This window comes from Lissotriton vulgaris, chromosome 2_1 (assembly GCF_964263255.1).
Source record: "Lissotriton vulgaris chromosome 2_1, aLisVul1.2, whole genome shotgun sequence".
Lineage (NCBI taxonomy): Eukaryota > Metazoa > Chordata > Amphibia > Caudata > Salamandridae > Lissotriton > Lissotriton vulgaris.
In genome coordinates this window covers 1,663,570,121-1,663,591,672 of record NC_141687.1, presented here as the reverse complement: position 1 = coordinate 1,663,591,672, position 21,552 = coordinate 1,663,570,121, and the positions used below count along the sequence as shown (strand labels likewise).

Genomic DNA, 21,552 nt, shown 5'->3' with positions numbered 1-21,552 from the left:
GGGGAGGGAGTGCGCGTATGCAAGGGGTTAATGGACTCTCAGTTGTTACCCGTTGTTTGCCAGACCTTTGGTACTGATCGTCCCAAGTGAAAAACTCTGGAGGTAGGTTTGTGCCTTGAGAATCCCTGTTATGCCTTGAGAATCCCTGTTATGCTATTTTAGGAGGGTTTGTATATTGTGTTGGAATCTGTAACGTTGTACATATTTAAACCAATGATTGCTTTGTTACAAAACTTGTGCTCATTACAATAGGCCGAGCTGCAAATGCTGATAAACCAGTGTAGGCCTGATTGGTTCATTGGAAAAAGTTATGCCAGTTGCCATAGGGCTGATCTGTTTATCATGAAAAGTTATGTCAAAAGCACTATGTCTGACATAAATATAGTGAATAGCATATGTTAAAGCCAATGATTATTTTCTTACATAGATTCTCAGCTATTGCTGCCGTAGTGGCAAGGAGTATGGTATTGGTCACTCCCTAACAACCATGAGGATGGAAGATTTGAACTGTGATAAAACTTGTTAAACCCGTTTACAAGAAGTTGCATATTTTTTTTGACAAGTGTATTTTTGCACATATTTGTAATTTTTGGTATGTTAGCCTGATGGTTGCCTTATTGGAAAGCGCGGAATACACTAGGACTGAGTTGTGTATGGTGAAAATCTAATTATAAATGCGTTAGGCCAGTTTGGTTCATTGGGGAATGTTATATCAGATGTTGTAGGCCTCATCATTTTGTAATGATACGTTATGACCAGGGCAGTAAGACTGTCTAACATATTGTGAAAAGAACGTGCAGCCCTATAGGTCTTTAATTGGTATTTCCATTACAGTGGGGTTAAAGTTTGTAGACTGACATTTTATTACATACATTCTTAAAGAATGCTGCAGCAGGCTATGAATTTCGTGTTATTCATCCCCTCTGACTGATCCTAGATAACCTCTCGGTGGAGGGCCTGGCAGGTGCAATTGTCTGCCAAACCCTTCTCGTAATAAAAAACACATAAACACTACATACATACCTATACATAGAAGGCCTTGGGTTAGCCCCCTTCTGTTTATTCGAGTCCCATTCACATTCTACGTCTCCCTATGGCAACATACTGCAAAGGGCAGTGGTTGAAACCAATGTCTGCCCTTGTTTCCCTGTGCGTGACGGTATTTTGCATGATCATATTTACATTTGCCTGAAAATTAGTGCACTTCAGTGTCTGGGCCTGTGGGGCACTACTTTAGTTTCCTACTTCTTTCTTTTATAGATACCCTTTCATTTCTTTCCATCTTCTTTTGCTTTTTTTAAGAATCTTCTAGGTCTCCTGGCAGTTATATTAGACTGTTTCTTGCGTCTCACTTTATCTGCAGTCTGCTGCTTCCTGTGCAGCCACTATTACTAAACAAGAGGGCCAACTTGCAATGGTATTTTCCATAGCGTATATGTTTTTTTACTTTGCCAAAATGGCCACCATGTTTAAGAGCATAATGCTTGACATCTTCGGTCAGTGCAACGATACACAATACACTTTAGCATTTAAAGATGGCCCTCTCAGTGTGAGTTTACTGAGTTGCATAGTGTCATAGTTTTTACCACTCCAAGATGGCAAGTACACTACTTCTAAACGTGGCAGATATTTTTAATATTATTTTCGTCTTTTGCAAGCATGTGCCTACAACTTTTTTCGGGAACATATATTTTTATTCTAGTTACTTATCTTCCGTTTGCTTGTTGAGTTTTTTTTTTAACTTCATATGGGTAAGTGAGTAAATGCAAAAATATGCTAACTACAAAAATTAGTAGAAGGATAAATGGATGGAAAAGTGTAAGGATGAGTAACAAACGAAGTGCATTTACGTTACGTCTTTTCCAGTGCTTGGTATCAGCACCTCATGAAGGTGTGTGCGTTTATTTACTCTCTCCTATGTATGCTGCTCTCTCCTCTCTTCCCTGCTCCCAAGCTTTCTGCGTTCCCCAACCCCTCTACCTAGCTCAACTTAAAAAAATAATAACTTTTTTATTAACATTTCAGTAATCACCTACCCAGCTACCACTGTGCCACTTTTTGGCAACGTTATCACTCCACTTGCTTTTAAAAGCCATCTCCCCTTTGCATTTTTTTCAGTTTTTCTGGCAGGGCACTTTCTATCTTTGAAAATGTGCTTTTCCATACACTTTTTTATTATAATTTACAATTCCAATTTAAATTAAAACACAAAATGGGTGCTTTGTTATGTGTCAACATGCAGAGGCTGCTGTAACTTCAAGACCTATACGCTGTATGCATGCATCAATGCATGCGTGCGTGTACATCATCTCGTTTTCTTTTTTTTTTTTTGCCGATGCTGTACCATATCTGTAAACAAACTTTTTGTTTTCTTTTTGCCAATGCAGAACAGCATTGGGGAAAACCCATTGGGAAAACTAAATGTCAGGTAACGCCATTAAAAGGAGAGACCTATTGACTTTGCCAATGCTTGGTTTTCTTTTGAAGTTGGGCTTGGTTGTGTTCAGGATACTGCTGATGAAAAGTTGTGACCTTTTTCAATTGATGAGCTTGGTGACTTTTTAAAGATGATGAGGGTGTGTGGATGCGTAATTGCAAGGACTGTAGCCGAAGTTGCAGTACTTCCTACAAATTGGGATGGGATTCTCAAGGGTGATTAGAATTCAGTACTCTTGGGCAGTTTTCCTGGTGAGAAATGAGCATGAAGTGTCTACTTGTGGCATAATTTTTCAGGTCCATGGCTAGGTGTAGAGTCTGCACTGTCCGTTTTTCAATCCTCCGCAATCTCTATGCCTTTGTAGAAGAGAAAACTTGTGTAAACTCGTCTAGGAAAGCATAGTGTTCCAGTACTGGGGACATTTAAGATACTTAAAAATTCTTATTCACACACATAACAAGCGGCAATTAGGTTGGTATTTCTGCCTTCAAGACAGTTTTGTGTGATTTTCGGAACCTCTCTTAAAATATTGGAAGGTACTTCTTCTGTGCACTAAGCTTTTAAATGCACTTTGGTTTTGTTTCGAATCATTTAGGGGCTTAATCCGTAGCTGTCTTTTCTCATCTAATTGTCATGAAAGCAAAGGTTGTAGCATTTAGTTCATGGAAATCTGCGTGTCTGGAGTCTTCAGACTTCTGACTGTCTGACCTCTCTCAACAGGTGGCTTTTCCCAATCATCGGTCACATGGGCATTTGCACATCAGCCGGGGTAATTCGGGACTTTGCGGGACCCTACTATGTGTCGGTAAGTTTTCATGTTTGAGACCATGTTATGTTTTTTACGTTATCTGTAATGTCCCTTTTCTGTTCTAAAGCTGCTTTAAAGTGCCTACTTGTTAATAGTGGTAAAGGGAGGCGGGCCTCGAGAGAAGAAAAGCAGTGGACCCGTAGAACAAAGGCAAGGAGTGAAGAGGGGAAAGGCAGTGGACAGAAGGGGCAAAGTCTGGGATACAGCAGGGTAGGGGAAATGTGGAAATGGAAGAGGGGGTGGTACATACAGGAGAGTAGTGTTGTGGGAACTGCAGTGAGGACATGGGTGTCAGGAGCATTTACATGGATGAATGGGAGAGCAGAAGAGAGGGTGGAGAAAAGTAATTCGGGATGCAGTGCCCTCAATAGTGAAACAGCAGGGAGTCCAGGGACAATAGATGAGACCGCAGGGCATTGGTGACTGAGGAGGAGAAGTGGCAGGTGAGTAGAGAGGTGAGGGCAGATGAGGATCGGGTGCAGCCAGTAGACGCAGGGCTATGGGAGAAGGGAGCCAGAGCAAGGCAGTCTTAAAAGAGGGTGAAGACCAGGAAGACAATGGGGTTGCAGTGAGAAAGCGGGGACGGGAGTGGAGCTTGAAACTCGCGTGATAACTATGGGGACATTGGAGAGAGAGAGGCAGGGGTGTGTGCTGCCAGTAGGGAACCAACAGGGAAAGTGGAACGGGAAAGTGAAGGAAGCATGGAACTTTGTTATTTACCATGTACCTATGCATCTAAGACACATACCTTGTAAAGCGCTCTGATAACCGCAAGGGTCCTGTTCGCGCTATATAAAACTTATAAATAAATAAGGTACAGATGAGATAGACCGTGGAGCAGCAGTGACAGTGATGAGGACAGTGCTTAATCTGGGTTAGTGGTGCAGGTGAGGCCCACCAGCACTAGTTTTGGGGACAATCAGTTATTTTTAAGTGACCAGATGTCCAGTATTCCCACAGACTGTCCAGGTTTTTGGAGGACTGTCCCACTATCCCAACACCTTTCATAATTATAAATACAAGCCACGGTTATTGGGACAAAGGTCAACTCATTCTGCACAGCAGAATAGAAACGTATGCTCTCCTTTCCACAAGAAAAGTAATGTATCTGTTTCTTTCGGGCAGCGGAGGCAGCCGGCTGAATATTCACTGAAAAAACACAAAGGTTACAGGAAAGTTATAGTTGGGTGAAAACCACTGAAATTCACCAGTTACAGTTCTGTCAAGTAACTTTAACTTGTGACCTGAAGTAACTATAACTCTGGCCCCAGCCATGCACAATATTTTCATCAAAGGTGTAATTTCAGGTGTAGCCATGATGTTATCAATGATGTCATGGAACAGGTCATGAGGTATTTATTATGTGAGGTAATTAGCAGTGTGTGGTGAGCTCGTGAGTAAGCTACTTTAAGTCGCGTGTTACAGTCATGTCATTTAGCTAGTGTCATTTTAAGTAAGGCAGACCTATTGGCTTTGTCAAATAATTCCAAAATATAAAAAGCTGGTCTAAAAGATTCATCAAGGGGGTCGGCACATCAACCTATATAAATCCGATTTATTGGCTTTGTCAAAAAGTCACTGATGGCTCAAATCAAATGTGCATTTTATAAATTCACTCATTGCAATGTTTAATGATAGTGAGTGTCATAAAATACTTTCAATAAAGCATTTTATAAAAACATTAACAATTCTTTAAGGCCTTTTTTTCAAACAGTTTTAACAACCACAGAACCTTCCACAGTGGATAGAGCGTACAACTCCGGGTCGGAGTATTTTGGAAAAATATGGTAAACTCTCCTGTTGTCATGTTTTCAATAACCCAGGAGACCTGTTGTGTTTTTCTTAATATTTCTTGGGGCTGCTGCTCTCCCTGCAGACCTCTACAACATTGCAAAAAATGATTGGTACCACTAAGATCCAAAATTATATATAAAATGTCCTCAGTGGATTATGGGGTGCTTCTTGCTTAGTGCACTGAATAATAAATGAGTGGGCTCTGCCGCTTATTTATTATTCCACTTTTGGAGTGTCCAGATGCCACCTTTGTCACCCAAACTTTACATTAAATTTGAGGCCATGGAGGGAGCCCCATGCCAGCTCCCCAGCCAGCACCCATAGTAGGTGCAGGTGGGAGATGGCCATTATTATAAAGTGGGTGCCCCTGATCCCACTCGGGGCTCCCACAACATGTCAATTGACCTGGGGGAGTCCCCAAGGCCCCCGTGTTCCCTACTGGCTCACCAGCAAGCACCCATCCTGGGTGCCAGCGGGAGCCAGCTTCATTCCGTTGCTTCTGCCCAAGCAGGAGCAACTTTTTTTCTGTGCTCCCACTGTGTGGGAGCAAAGTTGTGTTCCCTTCCCAGGAGACTGCAGGCAAGGAATTAAGATTGTACTGCCTACCACTTTCTTCTGAGCAGGGAACAGCAATGTCCCCTAGGATGAGATTCTATGTCAGGACCGGAGGCTTCAGATTATGCTATATCTTCCTTCGCTTTATTAACATAAAGAAACCACAGCAGCTCAGGAAAAGATATAATAAGAACAAAAGATGATTTAAACATAAAGCATTGACGTAATGTTCAACAAAAAAATCAACAACAACTCCCAAGAGTCTCTTTGCTTATAATAATAGTCCATAGTCCTTTGTCTCTGTCCATCATCACTATATAACCGGACTTCCCATCATCTTCCTCCTCTTTCTTCGCTGCTCCCGCACCCAGATAAGTGCTTTTCTGTTTCGACTTCTTTTTATTGTGATTGATTGTCTTGTGTGCGGTCTTTGGGGACTCCTTGCATGGTTTATTCCCTTTCAGAGTCCCCGGTTGCGGGAACGTTCTATCGTTCCTACGCGACTTTATTCCCACTTGTGTGCGGTGTGTACATAGACCGCAAGGGGGCGGCCTGTCGTCTCGCCGACCCTCCGGCGCGCCTCCGCAGTGCGAGGAGCCACGCCGTGGGGTCTGCTTGCGCAGGGGCCGACCCTCGCGTACCCCTCTGACACCTGGTGATCCGGGTCTGTACTTTACCAATTTTGACGCCCTCTGGGGTCTGTATAGCGGTTCTGACCGCGTGAATCGCCCTCGGGCGAGATCTGTGCACCTCTTTTCCGTGTGTGGCCTAGCGCGCTTGAGGGGTACGTAGACCCGGTCCCGGCGAGGAGGGTCTGCGCGCTTGGGGGTTGGTGCAGCCCACCTGCCACGTCAGCTGGCCCAAAAACATGATCGCAGCCGCTGGGCCTGCCCACATTCGAGAACTTTCTCGGTTGCCGCCCTCTTGGGTGCCCCGCATTTGCCCCTTGGTTCCGAGATGGAAGGGGAGTACGATGAGGAGGCCTGCCCCTATCTGCAGGATGATGAGTTTTCTCAGGCGGTGGACAACTCCATCTATCGTTGCGTGACGGAGGTGGTAGGGCCCATGGAGGACCGCCTTTCTGCCCGCATCGTGGAGGAGTGTGCGAAGCTGGCAGCGGCGCAGGTGCCTCCGTCCCCCGAACTCCCGGGGACGTCCGGCGGGTTGCCACCCGCTCCGAAGAGACCCCGTGGTGAGGGACCTTCATCGGAGGCCCAAGGCGTGGACAAGGGCGCTTTCGAGCGACTTTGTGACGCCTTCCTGGCCAAGGCGACGGAGGTGCCTCCGGCGCCCTTGGTGGACCCTGGCACTTCGGGCGACGTGTCTACGGCGCCCGCCTCCCCGATCTACGACTCCCCGGACACGGATGACGACGGGGAGTCGACCCGCTCTTGGCTCCCGACACCTTCGGCGAAGGAGATGCCCCGTGACGAGTCGGGCATGCTGGACCCGGACGAGATCGTCCACCCCCGATCCGCGGCCTGGGCCCCGGGGGAGACGGTGGCGAAGTTTGTCGCGGGCAGGCTGCGCAAGCCCCTGGAGAAGGAGGCGAGGGGTTGCCTGCGCGGGGAATGCCCTCGGCCTACTCTGGAAGGGAAAGTGGCCATGACACCAGAATTGGACCCCAAGATGGCCACCTTCCTGGCGAAATTCATGAAGGACCCCAGGAAGGGGATCGACCGGTCCTGGCGGGCCTGCCAGGACAAGCTGTTGGATGCGGTCGGGCCCGCCACGAAGATCCCTGATATGGCGGAGGAGGTCCGAGCGAATGGCACCGCCATTTCACCGGAGGTGCTCTCCAACTGGGCCCAGAGGGTGATCGTATTTTTGGGCAACGCCAACTGTGCCCTATCCACGGAGAGGCGGCGTTCGCTCCTTATCAAGCTGGATCCGAAGCTGGGGGACCTGGCCTCGTCGGAGGCAGGTGCCGTGGCCCAGGGTGGCCTTTTCGGTGAGCCTTTCATCCGCGAGCTGGGAAAGTTCGTGAATACGTTCACGTCGCTGGACAAGGCCCAGTCCAGCATCAAGAGGGTGTTCCACCAGCGTTTTTCTGGAGGGGCCGGTCGCGGCAGGGGCCGCGCGATCGGCCGTGGTCAGCAGACCAACAACCGTGGACAAGGCTCCGGAAGAGGTCAGTACCAGACCTCGGCCAACTACACCAACTTCTACCCCACGAGGGGACAGCGCTATGGTGGCAGAGGGTTCAAGAAGAACTCCGGACAAGGAAATGCCCCCGGTAAGTGTACTTTGCTTGGATCATGTTCCGATTGGGGGGCGGCTGGCAAGCTTTTACGGGGAGTGGGAATTGCTCACTGCCGACGCTTGGGTTTTGCAAACTGTGAGAGGTTTCCATATAGAGTTTTATGACCAACCAACTCAGGCGAGGCCCCCGCGCCCGATGGTTTTTTCAGACTCCGACGCGCGATTGATAGACGAGGAGGTCTCAGACTTGCTGCGCAAGGGAGCCATCCGTCTATCAATGCGCCACCCACATGGGTTCCTCAGCAACGTCTTCTTGGTAGACAAGACAGATGGGGGCAAGAGGCCTGTGATCAATCTCAAGGAGTTCAATGGGTGGTTGGTCTACCGTCACTTCAAGATGGAGGGGATCCACCTCCTTCGGGACGTGCTCCTCCCTCGGGATTGGATGGTGCGACTGGATCTCAAGGATGCCTACTTGGTCGTTCCCATCCACCCCCCTCATCGTCGTTTCCTACAATTCCTGTGGGACGGCAAGGTGTTCGAATTCACCGCCCTGCCGTTCGGTCTTTCTTCGGCCCCGTGGTGCTTCACGAAGGTCCTCCACCCGGTAGTGGAGTTTCTCAGAAGTCAGGGGGTCCGTATGCTGGTATACTTAGACGACATCCTCCTCATGGGGCAGTGCCCAGAGGTGCTGGCAGGACAGCTGCGCCAAGCTGTCGGCCTGCTTCAGAGACTGGGGTTCGTCATCAACGGCTCCAAGTCGGTTTTGGTTCCCACTCAGCAGATCACCTTTTTAGGTTTCGTGGTGGACTCGGTACAGGCGGTCTTGAGCCTTCCGGGTCGGAAGGTCGCAAAGATACGTCACCTGCTTCGGCAGACGATCGCGAGGGACCGTACGTCACTGCGCCATGTCGCCAGGGTGGTGGGTCTTCTATCGTCCTCCATCCAGGCGATTTTCCCAGGCCCGCTGCACTACAGGGCTCTTCAGCGCCTGAAGGCGCAGCATTTGCGCCGTGGGATGTGTTACGATCAGTGGGTCCCCCTCACGGACGAAGCAAAGGAGGAGATGTCATGGTGGCTGTCTCACATGGAGGCATGGAATGGGCGAGCGATCTTCGGGTCGGCTCCGGACTTGATCATAGAGTCCGACGCCAGCAGGTCGGGCTGGGGCGCCCGGTGCGGGGATTTTTCCACCGGCGACGCCTGGTCTTCAGAAGAACAACAATTGCATATCAATTGTTTGGAGCTCCTGGCGGGCTCCTTCGCTGTTCGCTTTTGGACCAAGGATTCGGTCAAGGCCTGTGTCCTGCTGCGGATGGACAATATTTCGGCGGTCCGGTATGTGAACCACCTAGGAGGTCCTCGGTCCCGCGCCTTGGCGGACTTAGCGAAGGACTTCTGGGATTATTGCCTGTCTCGTCACATTGCGGTGACGGCGGAGTATCTGCCAGGCCAGCGCAATCAGGTAGCGGATTGGCACTCTCGACATCTCAGGGATGCCAGCCAGTGGAAACTGGATCCGGGAGTCTTCCGGTGGCTAAACTCCCTTTGGGGCCCCTTCTCGGTGGACCTCTTCGCGTCCCGTCTCGACCACCAGCTGCCGCGGTTCTACAGCTGGAGGCCGGACCCTCTGGCGGAGGCCACGGACGCGTTCTTGCAGGATTGGAGTCGGGAACAGCCGTTTGCGTTTCCCCCGTTCTCCATGATCATGCGAACGGCGGCTCAAATACGCCGCCAGGGTGCGGAACTGGTGTTGGTTACACCGCTGTGGAGGTCTCAAGTATGGTTTCCGGTTCTTCTGGAACTTTCTTGGGATTTTCCAATCCTACTCCCCCTGTTTCCTCTGCTCCTGACGAGCCCGGATCAGGAACCTCACCCTCTCGTCATGCAGAACACTCTCCGCCTCGTGGCGTGGAGGCTCTCAGGAGACGCTGGACGCTCCCGGGCCTTTCGGGGTCAGCTGCGCACTTGCTCTCCAAAGCATGGGCCGATAGTACGACGAAGCGTTACAGATCCGCTTGGCTTAAGTGGATGCGTTGGTGTTTACGAAGGGATTTGGATCCCATGGTCGCCGGCCTTGTTCCCGTGCTGAATTTCCTGGCTCATTTGGCCGACAAGGGTTTAGCGTATAGGACGATCAATGCTATCCGGTCGGCGATATCTGCGGGCCATGATAACATCGATGGCCATCCGGTAGGGGAACACCCTTTTGTGTGCCGGCTTCTGCGAGCGGTTCGCCTCGCACTGCCGCCGGAACCCAGGTACTCCGTCCTTTGGGACGTCAATTTGGTTCTGAATCTGTTCCTGTCGTGGCCAGCGAATTCTTATCTGTCTCTTAAGGAGCTCTCGGCGAAATTAGCCATGTTGTTATGTCTGGTCTCTTGTAGGCGCGTCTCGGACGTGCGCGCGCTGGATGTTTCTGCACGCATTTTTTCCCCGGATGGGGTTACTTTTACGGTGGGCCGACGCACTAAGACGTCGTCGCGTTCCATTTCTTATCCAGCCTTTACTGACACTCCTAAGTTGTGTGTCGTGCAATGCCTCAAAGCATATGAGGACCTGACTTTGGATCTGCGCCCTCCGGGCGAGCGTCAGTTGTTGATTGCCCTGCGGAAGCCACACAAAGCTGTCTCCTCCCCCACTATTGCTCGGTGGGTGCGTTGGGTCATGCAGGAAGCGGGCATCAATACTTCTCTCTTTGGAGCACACTCCGCCAGGGGGGCCATGGCCTCTAAGGCATTCTCAGTGGGTGCTCGTCTGGAGGACCTAATGCGAGCTGCGGATTGGTCCTCGGATTCCACCTTCAAGAGGTTTTATTTTAAGCCGGTGGTGGATTTGGCTCAGTTGGTGGTAAGTAAGCTTTAAACTAGCATAATCTGAAGCCTCCGGTCCTGACATAGAATCGAAATTTGCCTAGCTTACGTAACGGTAAGTTTCAATTCTATTAAGGACACGGAGGCGAGGATTATCCCACCCGGACTACAGTGGTGTCTCTACCCACCCGTATGGCAGTAAGTAAAGCGTTTTCCTTTACGTTGTCAGTACTGTGTTGTTTACTGAATGCTCCTCGCCTTGTTGTCGCATTTCCTGGGCCACCTCGCTGATGCTGTTCCTTTTTTGGCAGGCAACGACGGTGCTAAACAGGACCAATGAGGCTTAAGCGTGATCTGCGCGAAGAAAGAGGAGGAAGATGATGGGAAGTCCGGTTATATAGTGATGATGGACAGAGACAAAGGACTATGGACTATTATTATAAGCAAAGAGACTCTTGGGAGTTGTTGTTGATTTTTTTGTTGAACATTACGTCAATGCTTTATGTTTAAAGCATCTTTTGTTCTTATTATATCTTTTCCTGAGCTGCTGTGGTTTCTTTATGTTAATAAAGCGAAGGAAGATATAGCATAATCCTCGCCTCCGTGTCCTTAATAGAATTGAAACTTACCGTTACGTAAGCTAGGCAAATTTCGATTCCATGGGACATTGCTTCGATCCAGGGCTGGTCTACAATTATGGGAGGTAGACCCTTCACACACCCTGCCCACCACACATACACAAACGCACCCTCGGAGATGGGGTACCTGCGGCCTCTTTGAGGCTCGGGAAGGAGGTTGCCCGCCCCCTCCGCAAAATAACTAGTTGCGCTGATTCTCCTGGGTCCTGGCCACCCTGATGGGCTTATATTTGAAAATGATGGGAGCGCCCCCCACTTTTTTGCAATCAGTACCTCATATCCGTGGCCTAGGAGAGTAGGGTATCCCTAGCCTGCCTCCCTTACATTGTTTAGGTTGAGCCTAGAGTCAGGGCACGCTGTAATCCCTTTGTGGGTTTAGACCACGCCAACCACTTTCTATTTGCTCCTTGGTGTGTCTTTCTGCAGTACTTTCTTTTTACTGGTGGAACGCTATTCTTTGTCCCGCCGTTGTATGTTTTTTCTAGTGCTTTTATGTTTGAATTCATTTATTGTTTCTTCAGGCACTCTTTTATTTGCATTTAATGGTCCTGCGATGACTCTTGCTTGCCAGCGGCTGCTCTCTTTTGCCTTTTAAGCACTGGAAACCTTGAGTTTTCCGTTCTTTTGCCTTCCGGGATCTAGTTCGACAACAGTGATTGGCTGAGGTGGCAGGCGCTCCCACTGGACAGTGGAGTGGAGTGGAGTGGCCCCTTTCCTGTCAGTTATGAGGCTACTGCTGGTGGCCTGACCCGACGATCACCCCCACACTGGCCTTTACACCTGCTCTAACTACTTCAGCAGGGAGCTCCAACAAAGTACAGGGCACCAGTGTATGCTTTGCTCGTCTGCATTTCGTTGCAATCGCTCGTTGAACAAATGCTTAGAATGCATTTTACATATGAAATGCAAGCAGCCCAGTTTTCGAATTCAGGGTAGTGTTACTGATTTTACAAATCAGTTAATTGCATTTAATTTGCTAAATGCATACAATTTTGTTTTGCCTCATGCCTGTCACCGATTGCCAGCTATACATTCACCACAAATAGCATGTCTACTGCGATAGGGCTTTTCCTATTGCTTCTATAAACAATTTGGCTTTTCATAATCTTGAACGTGTTATTTATTGTGCTGTTACAATAAAAATATCAGCAGTGCTAGATTTTATGTTCTGCTCAGTCACCCTTTTTAACACCATCTTTTCATACTCCATCCATCCGTGCTGTGGAAGCACCCACATGCCTCAGGTTTGGTCCATAAAAACTTTCATTAATGCCCATACCACTTTTAGGTTTATTGGCTCAAAAGACTCGCAACATAACTGCAGACAGGTCAAATGGAGCGCAGAAGTTGCCATAAAGTATTTTAATTGGAAAGCACAATCACCTAACCTGGGCATGCCCTCAATCTCTACAGTTAATGACTGGAATCTCCTAGCACACAAGCTACTTTCTGCCCTGGTCTGTAGCCAACAAGGCACCTTATCCATAAAGTTCACTGCTACTAAACCATGGTTCACAAAAAACTAAGGATGCTGAAAAGAGCAAAAAGGTGCTATCGCTTAAATCACAATCCAATTCCACCCTGCACGTCGAAGTCGAAACTATGCGCAGCCAGTACAAAAAACTAATTTGGCTAGCTAAACAAAAATATGAGGAATCACTCCAGACGGAGCTCTTCCTGGCGTGTCAAAACAAAAACTCAAAATGTTTCTGGATGATAAATAATTTGAATAGAGGCTCAGGATCTACTATGATATATGGAACGAATGTCACCTCAGAGATCTGGACAAAATATGTCCTAATTCTGTATAAAGTCACAACTAAAATGCTCAACCAACACTTGGAACACTTTGCTCTTAGCAAACAAAAGATCATACAACAGAAATCTGTGGCAGTGGAAGCAAAACGTATCAAATATGCGTTGACATTCAATGCTACGAGAATAGCAACATTAATCTGGAAAAGCAGAGCTGACAGTGCCCCAGGTCCCAATGGCATCCCATCATTGGTTTACAAACATGACAACAATTGCTCCAGAGCTCTGGAAAATCTGTCCAATTGTTGCATAATCAGTGTATCTATTCCAACTTCCTGGCAAGGTTCAATCTTTCATTCCATTTATAAAAAAGATCCCTTCTCATTTCCCGACAGCTACCGACACATCTCACTGCTCAATGTTGTAGCAAAATACTTTGTGTCTCTCCTGTTGGAGGAATTAGAAGAATGGGCAGCTACAAACAACATGCTGCCTTTCAACTAAACTGGTTTTAGAACATTGTCTGGGACCATTGACAGCCATGTGGCCGTAAGGTGCTTGCAGCAAAACAAATTAAGAAGAAGGAACAGCTCTATTGTTGTTTTATAGACTATAGCAAGGCTTTCGATCATGTTAATTGCCAACTTCTGAGGTCGAAATTCATAGCCTGGCAAATCCGAGAACCACTACTACAAGGCATTCTGGTGCTCTATTCTAATACATGGGCTAGAGTAAAACTGGGATCTCACACAGCTGTTTCTGATAAAATGAACATCAGACAAGACGTCGAGCAGAGGTGTGTATTAGCACCAGTTGTTTTTGATTTGTACATGAGTGACTTGGTACCTGCATTAAATCGAGCAATCAGTCATGCACCAAGATTAGCAAATCATCATATCACCTTGCACATTTATGCGGACAATGTCGTTCTTTTAAGCCAAACACTGATGGGGCTCTAAAGACTGTTAGATGTTTTATATAATCAGTGTTGTGTAAACGATATAACAATCAAATATGAAAAAACAGCATCCCGATTTTTGGCCAGAAAAAGATAAAACAAGGCAATTGGCACCTCAACAACAATAGTCTGACTATCTCAAATAAATATAAATATTTGGGATGCTGGCTAGATGACAACGGAGGCCACTTACTACACCTAAATTCATTAAAACCTGAATTGGCTTCATTACAATCCGCCTTTCGTAAGATTTTTACAAGCGCAAAAAAGTTCTCCTTTGAATTGAAGCTGGAAATAAATACTGCCAAACTCCTTCCAATGCTGGCATACAGGACAGAGGCTTTACAAGGGAAATTTGGTGGCTTCCTGAACAGCTCACGGAGTACAACATTTAGATCACTATTCAAATTACTGCATAACATCTCGCCAGCCCAGATCAGGATGGAATTGCATGAAGTGACCAACTAATTACTCAGAAGGCTTGTATCTTAAAGTACATACACTCAGCACGTGTAGCAGAGCCAGGATCCCTGAAAATGTTAATTTGGCTGGAAGTTTTGTTCCCCAGTAGCTCATGTCAATCAAACGTTTAGGCCTGCACCCGTTCTGATGCACTGGAGCAAATAGGTGCGGCAGATCTGAGGAACTTAAAACTACAGCATCCACAGTTCAAAACAGCCTAGAACAGAAAGGTGAACATTAAATCTCTTGCATCAAATCACCAGGCTTTCGCCAAAAGAGAACATGCTGTTTTAGTTCTCACGAGCTATGCCAGAAGAGCGCCCCAAAAATACATATTGGAACTGTTTTAACCATATTATAAAGTAAAATTCTGCCAATCCTGGATGGGCTATTTTTCATCATTACTTACTACCCCATGGGCATGTAAACCTGACACTAGAACATGCAGACTGCTTGGCCTGTTTCAGAAATCTTTACCACACCTGCTCTTGATCTCTCTTTCTCTCCTCAAGGATCGCACACAATTTCTCCTGCATCTGCTGATTAAAGAGGGTTCACAGACACTTCCAGCGGTTGTTAATTATCTCCTGAACAATGCTCAGCCGCAGGTGATTTCCAAAATTATAAATTTTTGGGACATAGCAGACAAATAATTAAGGAAAAAAACATCATTTTAAAGGCCGCAGCGTCTCAGTGCCAGCTTTTAGAACTACAGTTACAAATTATGCAGCCAAGAAGTCTGTTAAAGATCACTTGTTTATTTCAGACCACAGGTTTTTATCAACCGCACCGCTAACCCAAAAACATGCAGAGAAAATAGAAATAATTGGCTCGTTTACATGTTTCGATTCCTAAAGATGTTTTTAGGTCTCGCCTGTCGATGCGCATGCGCATCGAGCTTGCGAGACTATGGGGGCTTATGCACTCTTTAACCAACTTGCAAGGAATCGTGGCGATTCCTTGCAGTGCACGAGAAATTTAAGCTCAATGCGCATGCGCATTGAGCTTAAAAGCGCGTGCACATGCCCCCAGCCGCCTGCCTTGCCTACTCTCTCTCTCTCACAGCCTCCCCCAGCTCCGCCCCCTTACTTCTTGATTGCACGGCCGCTAGGCCGTGCCTCCCCTACTCTCCTCCCCCCTCCTCCTCCTACTCTCCTCCCCCCTCCTCCTCCTACTCTCCTCCCCTGCCTGCCGTGTCGCACCTCTCCCCGCTCCGCCCCCTCCCCTGCCCGCCGTGTCAGCTTTCGGGAAAACAGCATCTCAGGGGCTGCCTCCACTTCTATGCAAGTCAACAGAGAAAATAATAGGAAACAAAGCGTGTCAACAGTGGCGTTTCGTAATCCCTAAAAAAGTTCAAAAACATTGGCCGCCTCTGCATTATCGCTAATCAGTCGCTAGGTCTTCATGCCCCGATCTTATCACTTCACAGATAAGAGAAATAACGACCAAATAAAATAAATAATTTCTGACCAAATAGTCTAATATGCGCATTGACATTAACAGCGCGTGCACATGAAAGCGACAAGGCTCCCTCCCACGGCAATCCCCAACCCCATCCGCCAGCACCACCCCTCTCTCTCGCACCCACCCCCAGCCGCCAGCACCTCCCCTCTCTCTCTCCGCACACAGACAGGGTCGCATTCCTCCCGCCAGCACCTCCCCTCTCTCTCTCGCACCCACCCCCAGCCGCCAGCACCTCCCCTCTCTCTCCCCGCACACAGACAGGGTTGCATTCCTCCACAGACAGGCTGCCATTTCTCATCCCCATCCCCAGCCACCAGCTCCTCTGTCTTGTCTCCCTTAACCATGAACAACTCACACACTGAAACACACTATTTTTAAAACTAAATTCGCCAGCCTTCGACATCTGTTCCCCAGCCCCCAGCCGCCAGAACCTCCCCTCTCTCTCCCCGGACACAGCCAGGATCGCAATTCTCCTCCCCCTCTCTCTACCCGGACACAGCCAGGCTCGCAATTCTACTCCCCCTCAAGGCTCCCTCCCACAGCAATCCCCAACCCCATCCGCCAGCACCTCCCCTCTCTCTCGCACCCACCCCCAGCCGACAGCACCTCCCCTCTCTCTCCCCGCACACAGACGGGGTCGCCTTCCTCCACAGACAGGCTGCCATGTCTCATCCCCCTCCCCAGCCACCAGCTCCTCTGTCTCGTCTCCCTTAACCAACCATGCACAACTCACACACTGAAACACACTATTTTTAAAACAAAATTCGCCAGCCTTCGACATCTGTTCCCCAGCCGCCAGAACCTCCCCTCTCTCTCCCCGGACACAGCCAGGCTCGCAATTCTCCTCCCCCTCCCCCTCTCTCTCCCCGGACACAGCCACGCTCGCAATTCTCCTCCCCCTCACCAGACGCCAGCACCTCCCCTCTCTCTCCCTGGACACAGCCAGCCTCGCATTTCTCCTCCCCCTCCGCCAGCACCTCCCCTCTCTCTCCATGCAGTATCACGAACGTGTCTCGTTTTAAACACGCATTTCACAGCTTCGCATTGAGTACTAAAAACATGTACATGTGTGGGAGTGAACGTCAGCGTTCAAATGTTGGTTGCAAGTTGCAGCCCGTTCCTTTCTGCTAATACTTACTTTGTATCGAGTGCCCAGCCTTCATACTTAAAACCAGGGCTTCAAACTGAGCCAGCAAAGGGATGCCTCATTGAAAGCCCCCTCAGCCAGCCACCCCATCAACCCACACGAAACAGATAGAGGGCTGCCATTGTTTTTGATTTGGGTGGGCTCAACAGCATTTGAACGCTGGCTATTGGCATTGTAATTTATTGTTCATTATCAGACTCGCAAGAAATTGTGCTCGTTTAGCAACGGATCCTTTCGTACAACACACACTCCGTTCACACCACTTCGCCACACCACAACAAAATTTTCATACACATATACCCGGATCAAGGGGACTTTCACACACACCCTCTATTACGTCTCCTTGGGTTACATTTATACGCACACACAACACACAACACATACTACATTACACGCACAACTTATGGATTGCTAACACAGCTTATGCTTACTTAACACTACCAACCTGCTAGACAGTGGCCACAGCTTCTAATTACACTTGGGACACAAATCTGGCACACAATCTCTGATTCATATGCATAGTAACAGACATTCCTATATACCAGGCGTACCTCCTCACCCACTCGGCATCTATCACCCACTCTGCATCTATCACCTCTGCAGACCCACTCTGCACCTTGCACCCACTCTGCACCTTGCACCCACTCTGCACCTTGCACCCACTCTGCACCTTGCATCCACTCTGCACCTTGCATCCACTCTGCAGCTTGCACCCACTCTGCAGCTTGCACCCACTCTGCATCTTGCACACATACACACAGGAAAACACAACTCACAGCCAATACTTTACTGCTGATCAGTATACATCCAGACTCGCTACAAATGTTGCTCGTTTAACAACGGATCCTTTCTTACAACACACACTCCGTTCACACCACTTCGCCACACCACAACAAAGTTTACATACACACATTCACGGATCAAGGGGACTTTCACACACACACTCTATTACGTCTCCTTGGGTTGCATTTTGACGCACACACAACACACAACACATACTAAATTACACGCACACCCAAAAAAGAAAAAATGACAGCAAGTTCGAGGCACAGGAGGGATGGCTAGCTTTACTTTCAAAAGACTTGTCAAAACTAATAAAAAAAAAAACACCCCATTCAGCTGGCCTACTATTTCCCCACATCCCTCTACAGCGTGATACAATCACACTCTCACAACCTCCATCACGCACCATCACTCAGCAACACACCCTCACACACAACCTCAACAGCCTCACCCTCACACACACTCAATCACCCTCACCCACTCACCATCACACACCATCACTCAACAACACCCCCAAACCCTCCCACCCCCTCACACCCCCTCACCCTCACAAACACTCACCCTCACCCACAGTCACACACTCAACCTTCAAACTCGCACACCCTCACTCACCTTGACACCCTCACAACACTCAGCCTCACTCACGCTCAAACTATCACCTTCACTCACCCACACCTATCATCACACACTATCACATCCCATTACCCTCACCTTCACACACCCTCACACCATCACCCTCACACCCACACTCATACTCACACCGTCCAAGTCCACCCTCACAACCCTCAAGCCCTCACTCGTACTCACATCGCCACCCTCACTCACCCTCACACACCATCACACACACTCACACCCCCTGACCCTCACATCCACTCACCCTCACACCGTCAAAGACAACACTCCAACTACACCATAAAAGTACAATACCACACTACAACTCTACACTCCAACTACAACTCCACCCTCAAACTCCACACAAAAATAACGTTAGTCAACATTTACACTCACCCCCTCATCCTCACACACACACTCACAACACTCACACCCTCACTCATACTAAAACAGTCACCCTCAATCACTCTCACACACCATCACGCACCCTCAAACACCCAAAGACTCACATCCACTCACCCTCACACTCACACAGTCCAAGTCCACCCTCCAACTACACCCTATACCTACAATACCACCCTACAACTCTACACTCCAACTACAACTCTACTCTCCAAATCCACACATAAATAACGTAAGGCAACATTTATTTTAATACGTAAAATTCGGATTACACACTTGTAGCTATTAAAACATTAAAACTTAATGCAACGCAAGGACAGTGCAGCAATTAATACACAAAAATAAAGAAAGGGATTGTAAAATAAAACAGTTCTTTCACAAAGATCATAAATGCACACAAAATAGACAAACATATGAATACACAGCAAAAAATACAACAATTTTTAAGTGGACAAAGTGAGCTAAAGGAAAAAAATTCACAACAGAAAGCACTTACTAAAGTAAGGGGAAATAAACAAGTAAATAATGCCAAGAATAATCAAAAACACAAACAAAATGTGTCATCACAAAAGCACAAGACTCTGGTGTTGCTCTGACTGATGCTGCTGTTGCACGAAGTGTTTTGGTGGTGCTAAGTGCACAACCACAGGATCACCGTACACCAAAACAGCATCAAACAACATCAAAAGAGCACTACTCAACAACACAACAGCCAACGCCCCTTGCCCACGCAGCTCTTCACAAAAAATTAGGGAAGTACAGAAAATACAAAAACATCCTAAGACGTCTACCCTTATGCCCATAAATTAAAAGCAACACCCTTATTCTCACTGTTGCATACATCAAAGATAGTTCACATACACATTCTGATCTAACACATACTAAGCTAAAAAACACAAAACACGTTTGGGGAAGAAAATAGACTGCATACAGTACTACAAATTTACACATACTGTGGCAAACTCCAAAAGGCTCACATGCACTCACCCTCACACTCACACCGTCAAAGTCCAGCCTCCAACTACACCCTATAACTACAATACAACTATACAACTCTACACTCCAAATACAACTCCAGCCTCCAACTGTACACATAAATATCGTTAAGCAACTATTTGAATTATACGTAAAAAGAGGATTACACACTTGCAGCTAGTCCAAAATGCTAACTTAAAGCAACGCAAGGAGGGTGCAGCTATTAATACACAAATATGCAAACAGGGATTGGAAAATAAAACAATTCTTTCACAAAAAGCATAAAATACACACATTACATCACTGTACATCCTCTTAATATATTGCTAGGGAAAATAAATTCAGCAAATACACAAAGTTTCCTTTAATACATCGAGTACCTCAATAACATATAATCCAGCTACTTCAGCATCACTTGGAAAAAACAATGCAAACACAACATACATAAATATATTATAAACTAAATAGCACTTCAAAGTTCAAATAACAGCTCTTGTACGTCAAATAACAAACACCAGCAAAAAATACATTACATTACAGTTTTAGAAAACATATGCATTACATATCGACAATTGAAAACAAGACTTTAATTTACATTACATTACAAACATTTACAACACTCAGCCTCACTCACGCTCAAACTATCACCTTCACTCACCCACACCTATCATCACACACTATCACATCCCATTACCATCACCTTCACACACCCTCACACCATCACCCTCACACCCACACTCATCCTCACACAACATCACACACCCTCACACCCCCTAAAAATCACATCCAATCACCCTCACACCGTCCAAGTCCACCCTCACAACCCTCAAACCCTCACTCATACTCACATCGTCACCCTCACTCACCCTCACACACCATCACACACACTCACACCCCCTGACCCTCACATCCACTCACCCTCACACTCACACCGTCAAATACAACACTCCAACTACACCATAAAAGTACAATACCACACTACAACTCTACACTCCAACTACAACTCCACCCTCAAACTCCACACAAAAATAACGTTAGTCAACATTTACACTCACCCCCTCATCCTCACACACACACTCACAACACTCACTCATACTAAAACAGTCACCCTCAATCACTCTCACACACCATCATGCACCCTCAAACACCCAAAGACTCACATCCACTCACCCTCACACTCACACAGTCCAAGTCCACCCTCCAACTACACCCTATACCTACAATACCACCCTACAACTCTACACTCCAACTACAACTCTACTCTCCAAATCCACACATAAATAACGTAAGGCAACATTTATTTTAATACGTTAAATTCGGATTACACACTTGTAGCTATTAAAACATTAAAACTTAATGCAACGCAAGGACAGTGCAGCAATTAATACACAAAAATAAAAAAAGGGATTGTAAAATAAAACAGTTCTTTCACAAAGATCATAAATGCACACAAAATAGACAAACATATGAATACACAGCAAAAAATACAACAATTTTTAAGTGGACAAAGTCAGCTAAAGGAAAAAAATTCACAACAGAAAGCACTTACTAAAGTAAGGGAAAATAAACAAGTAAACAATGCCAGAAATAATCAAAAACACAAACAAAATGCGTCATCACAAAAGCACAAGACTCTGGTGTTGCTCTGACTGATGCTGCTGTTGCACGAAGTGTTTTGGTGGTGCTAAGTGCACAACCACAGGAACACCGTACACCAAAACAGCATCAAACAACATCAAAAGAGCAC

General features: G+C 47.1%; 1 protein-coding gene across 1 annotated transcript in view; it reads left to right on the top strand.

Annotated features, from left to right (window-relative positions):
- TMEM222 (transmembrane protein 222) overlaps window positions 1-21,552 on the top strand; it is a 141,396-nt gene that overhangs the window by 60,424 nt on the left and 59,420 nt on the right. The window contains exon 2 of the mRNA XM_086957598.1: window positions 3,158-3,242. Coding sequence (XP_086813724.1) covers window positions 3,158-3,242 — 85 coding nt within the window. The remainder of the gene's footprint in view (window positions 1-3,157; window positions 3,243-21,552) is intronic.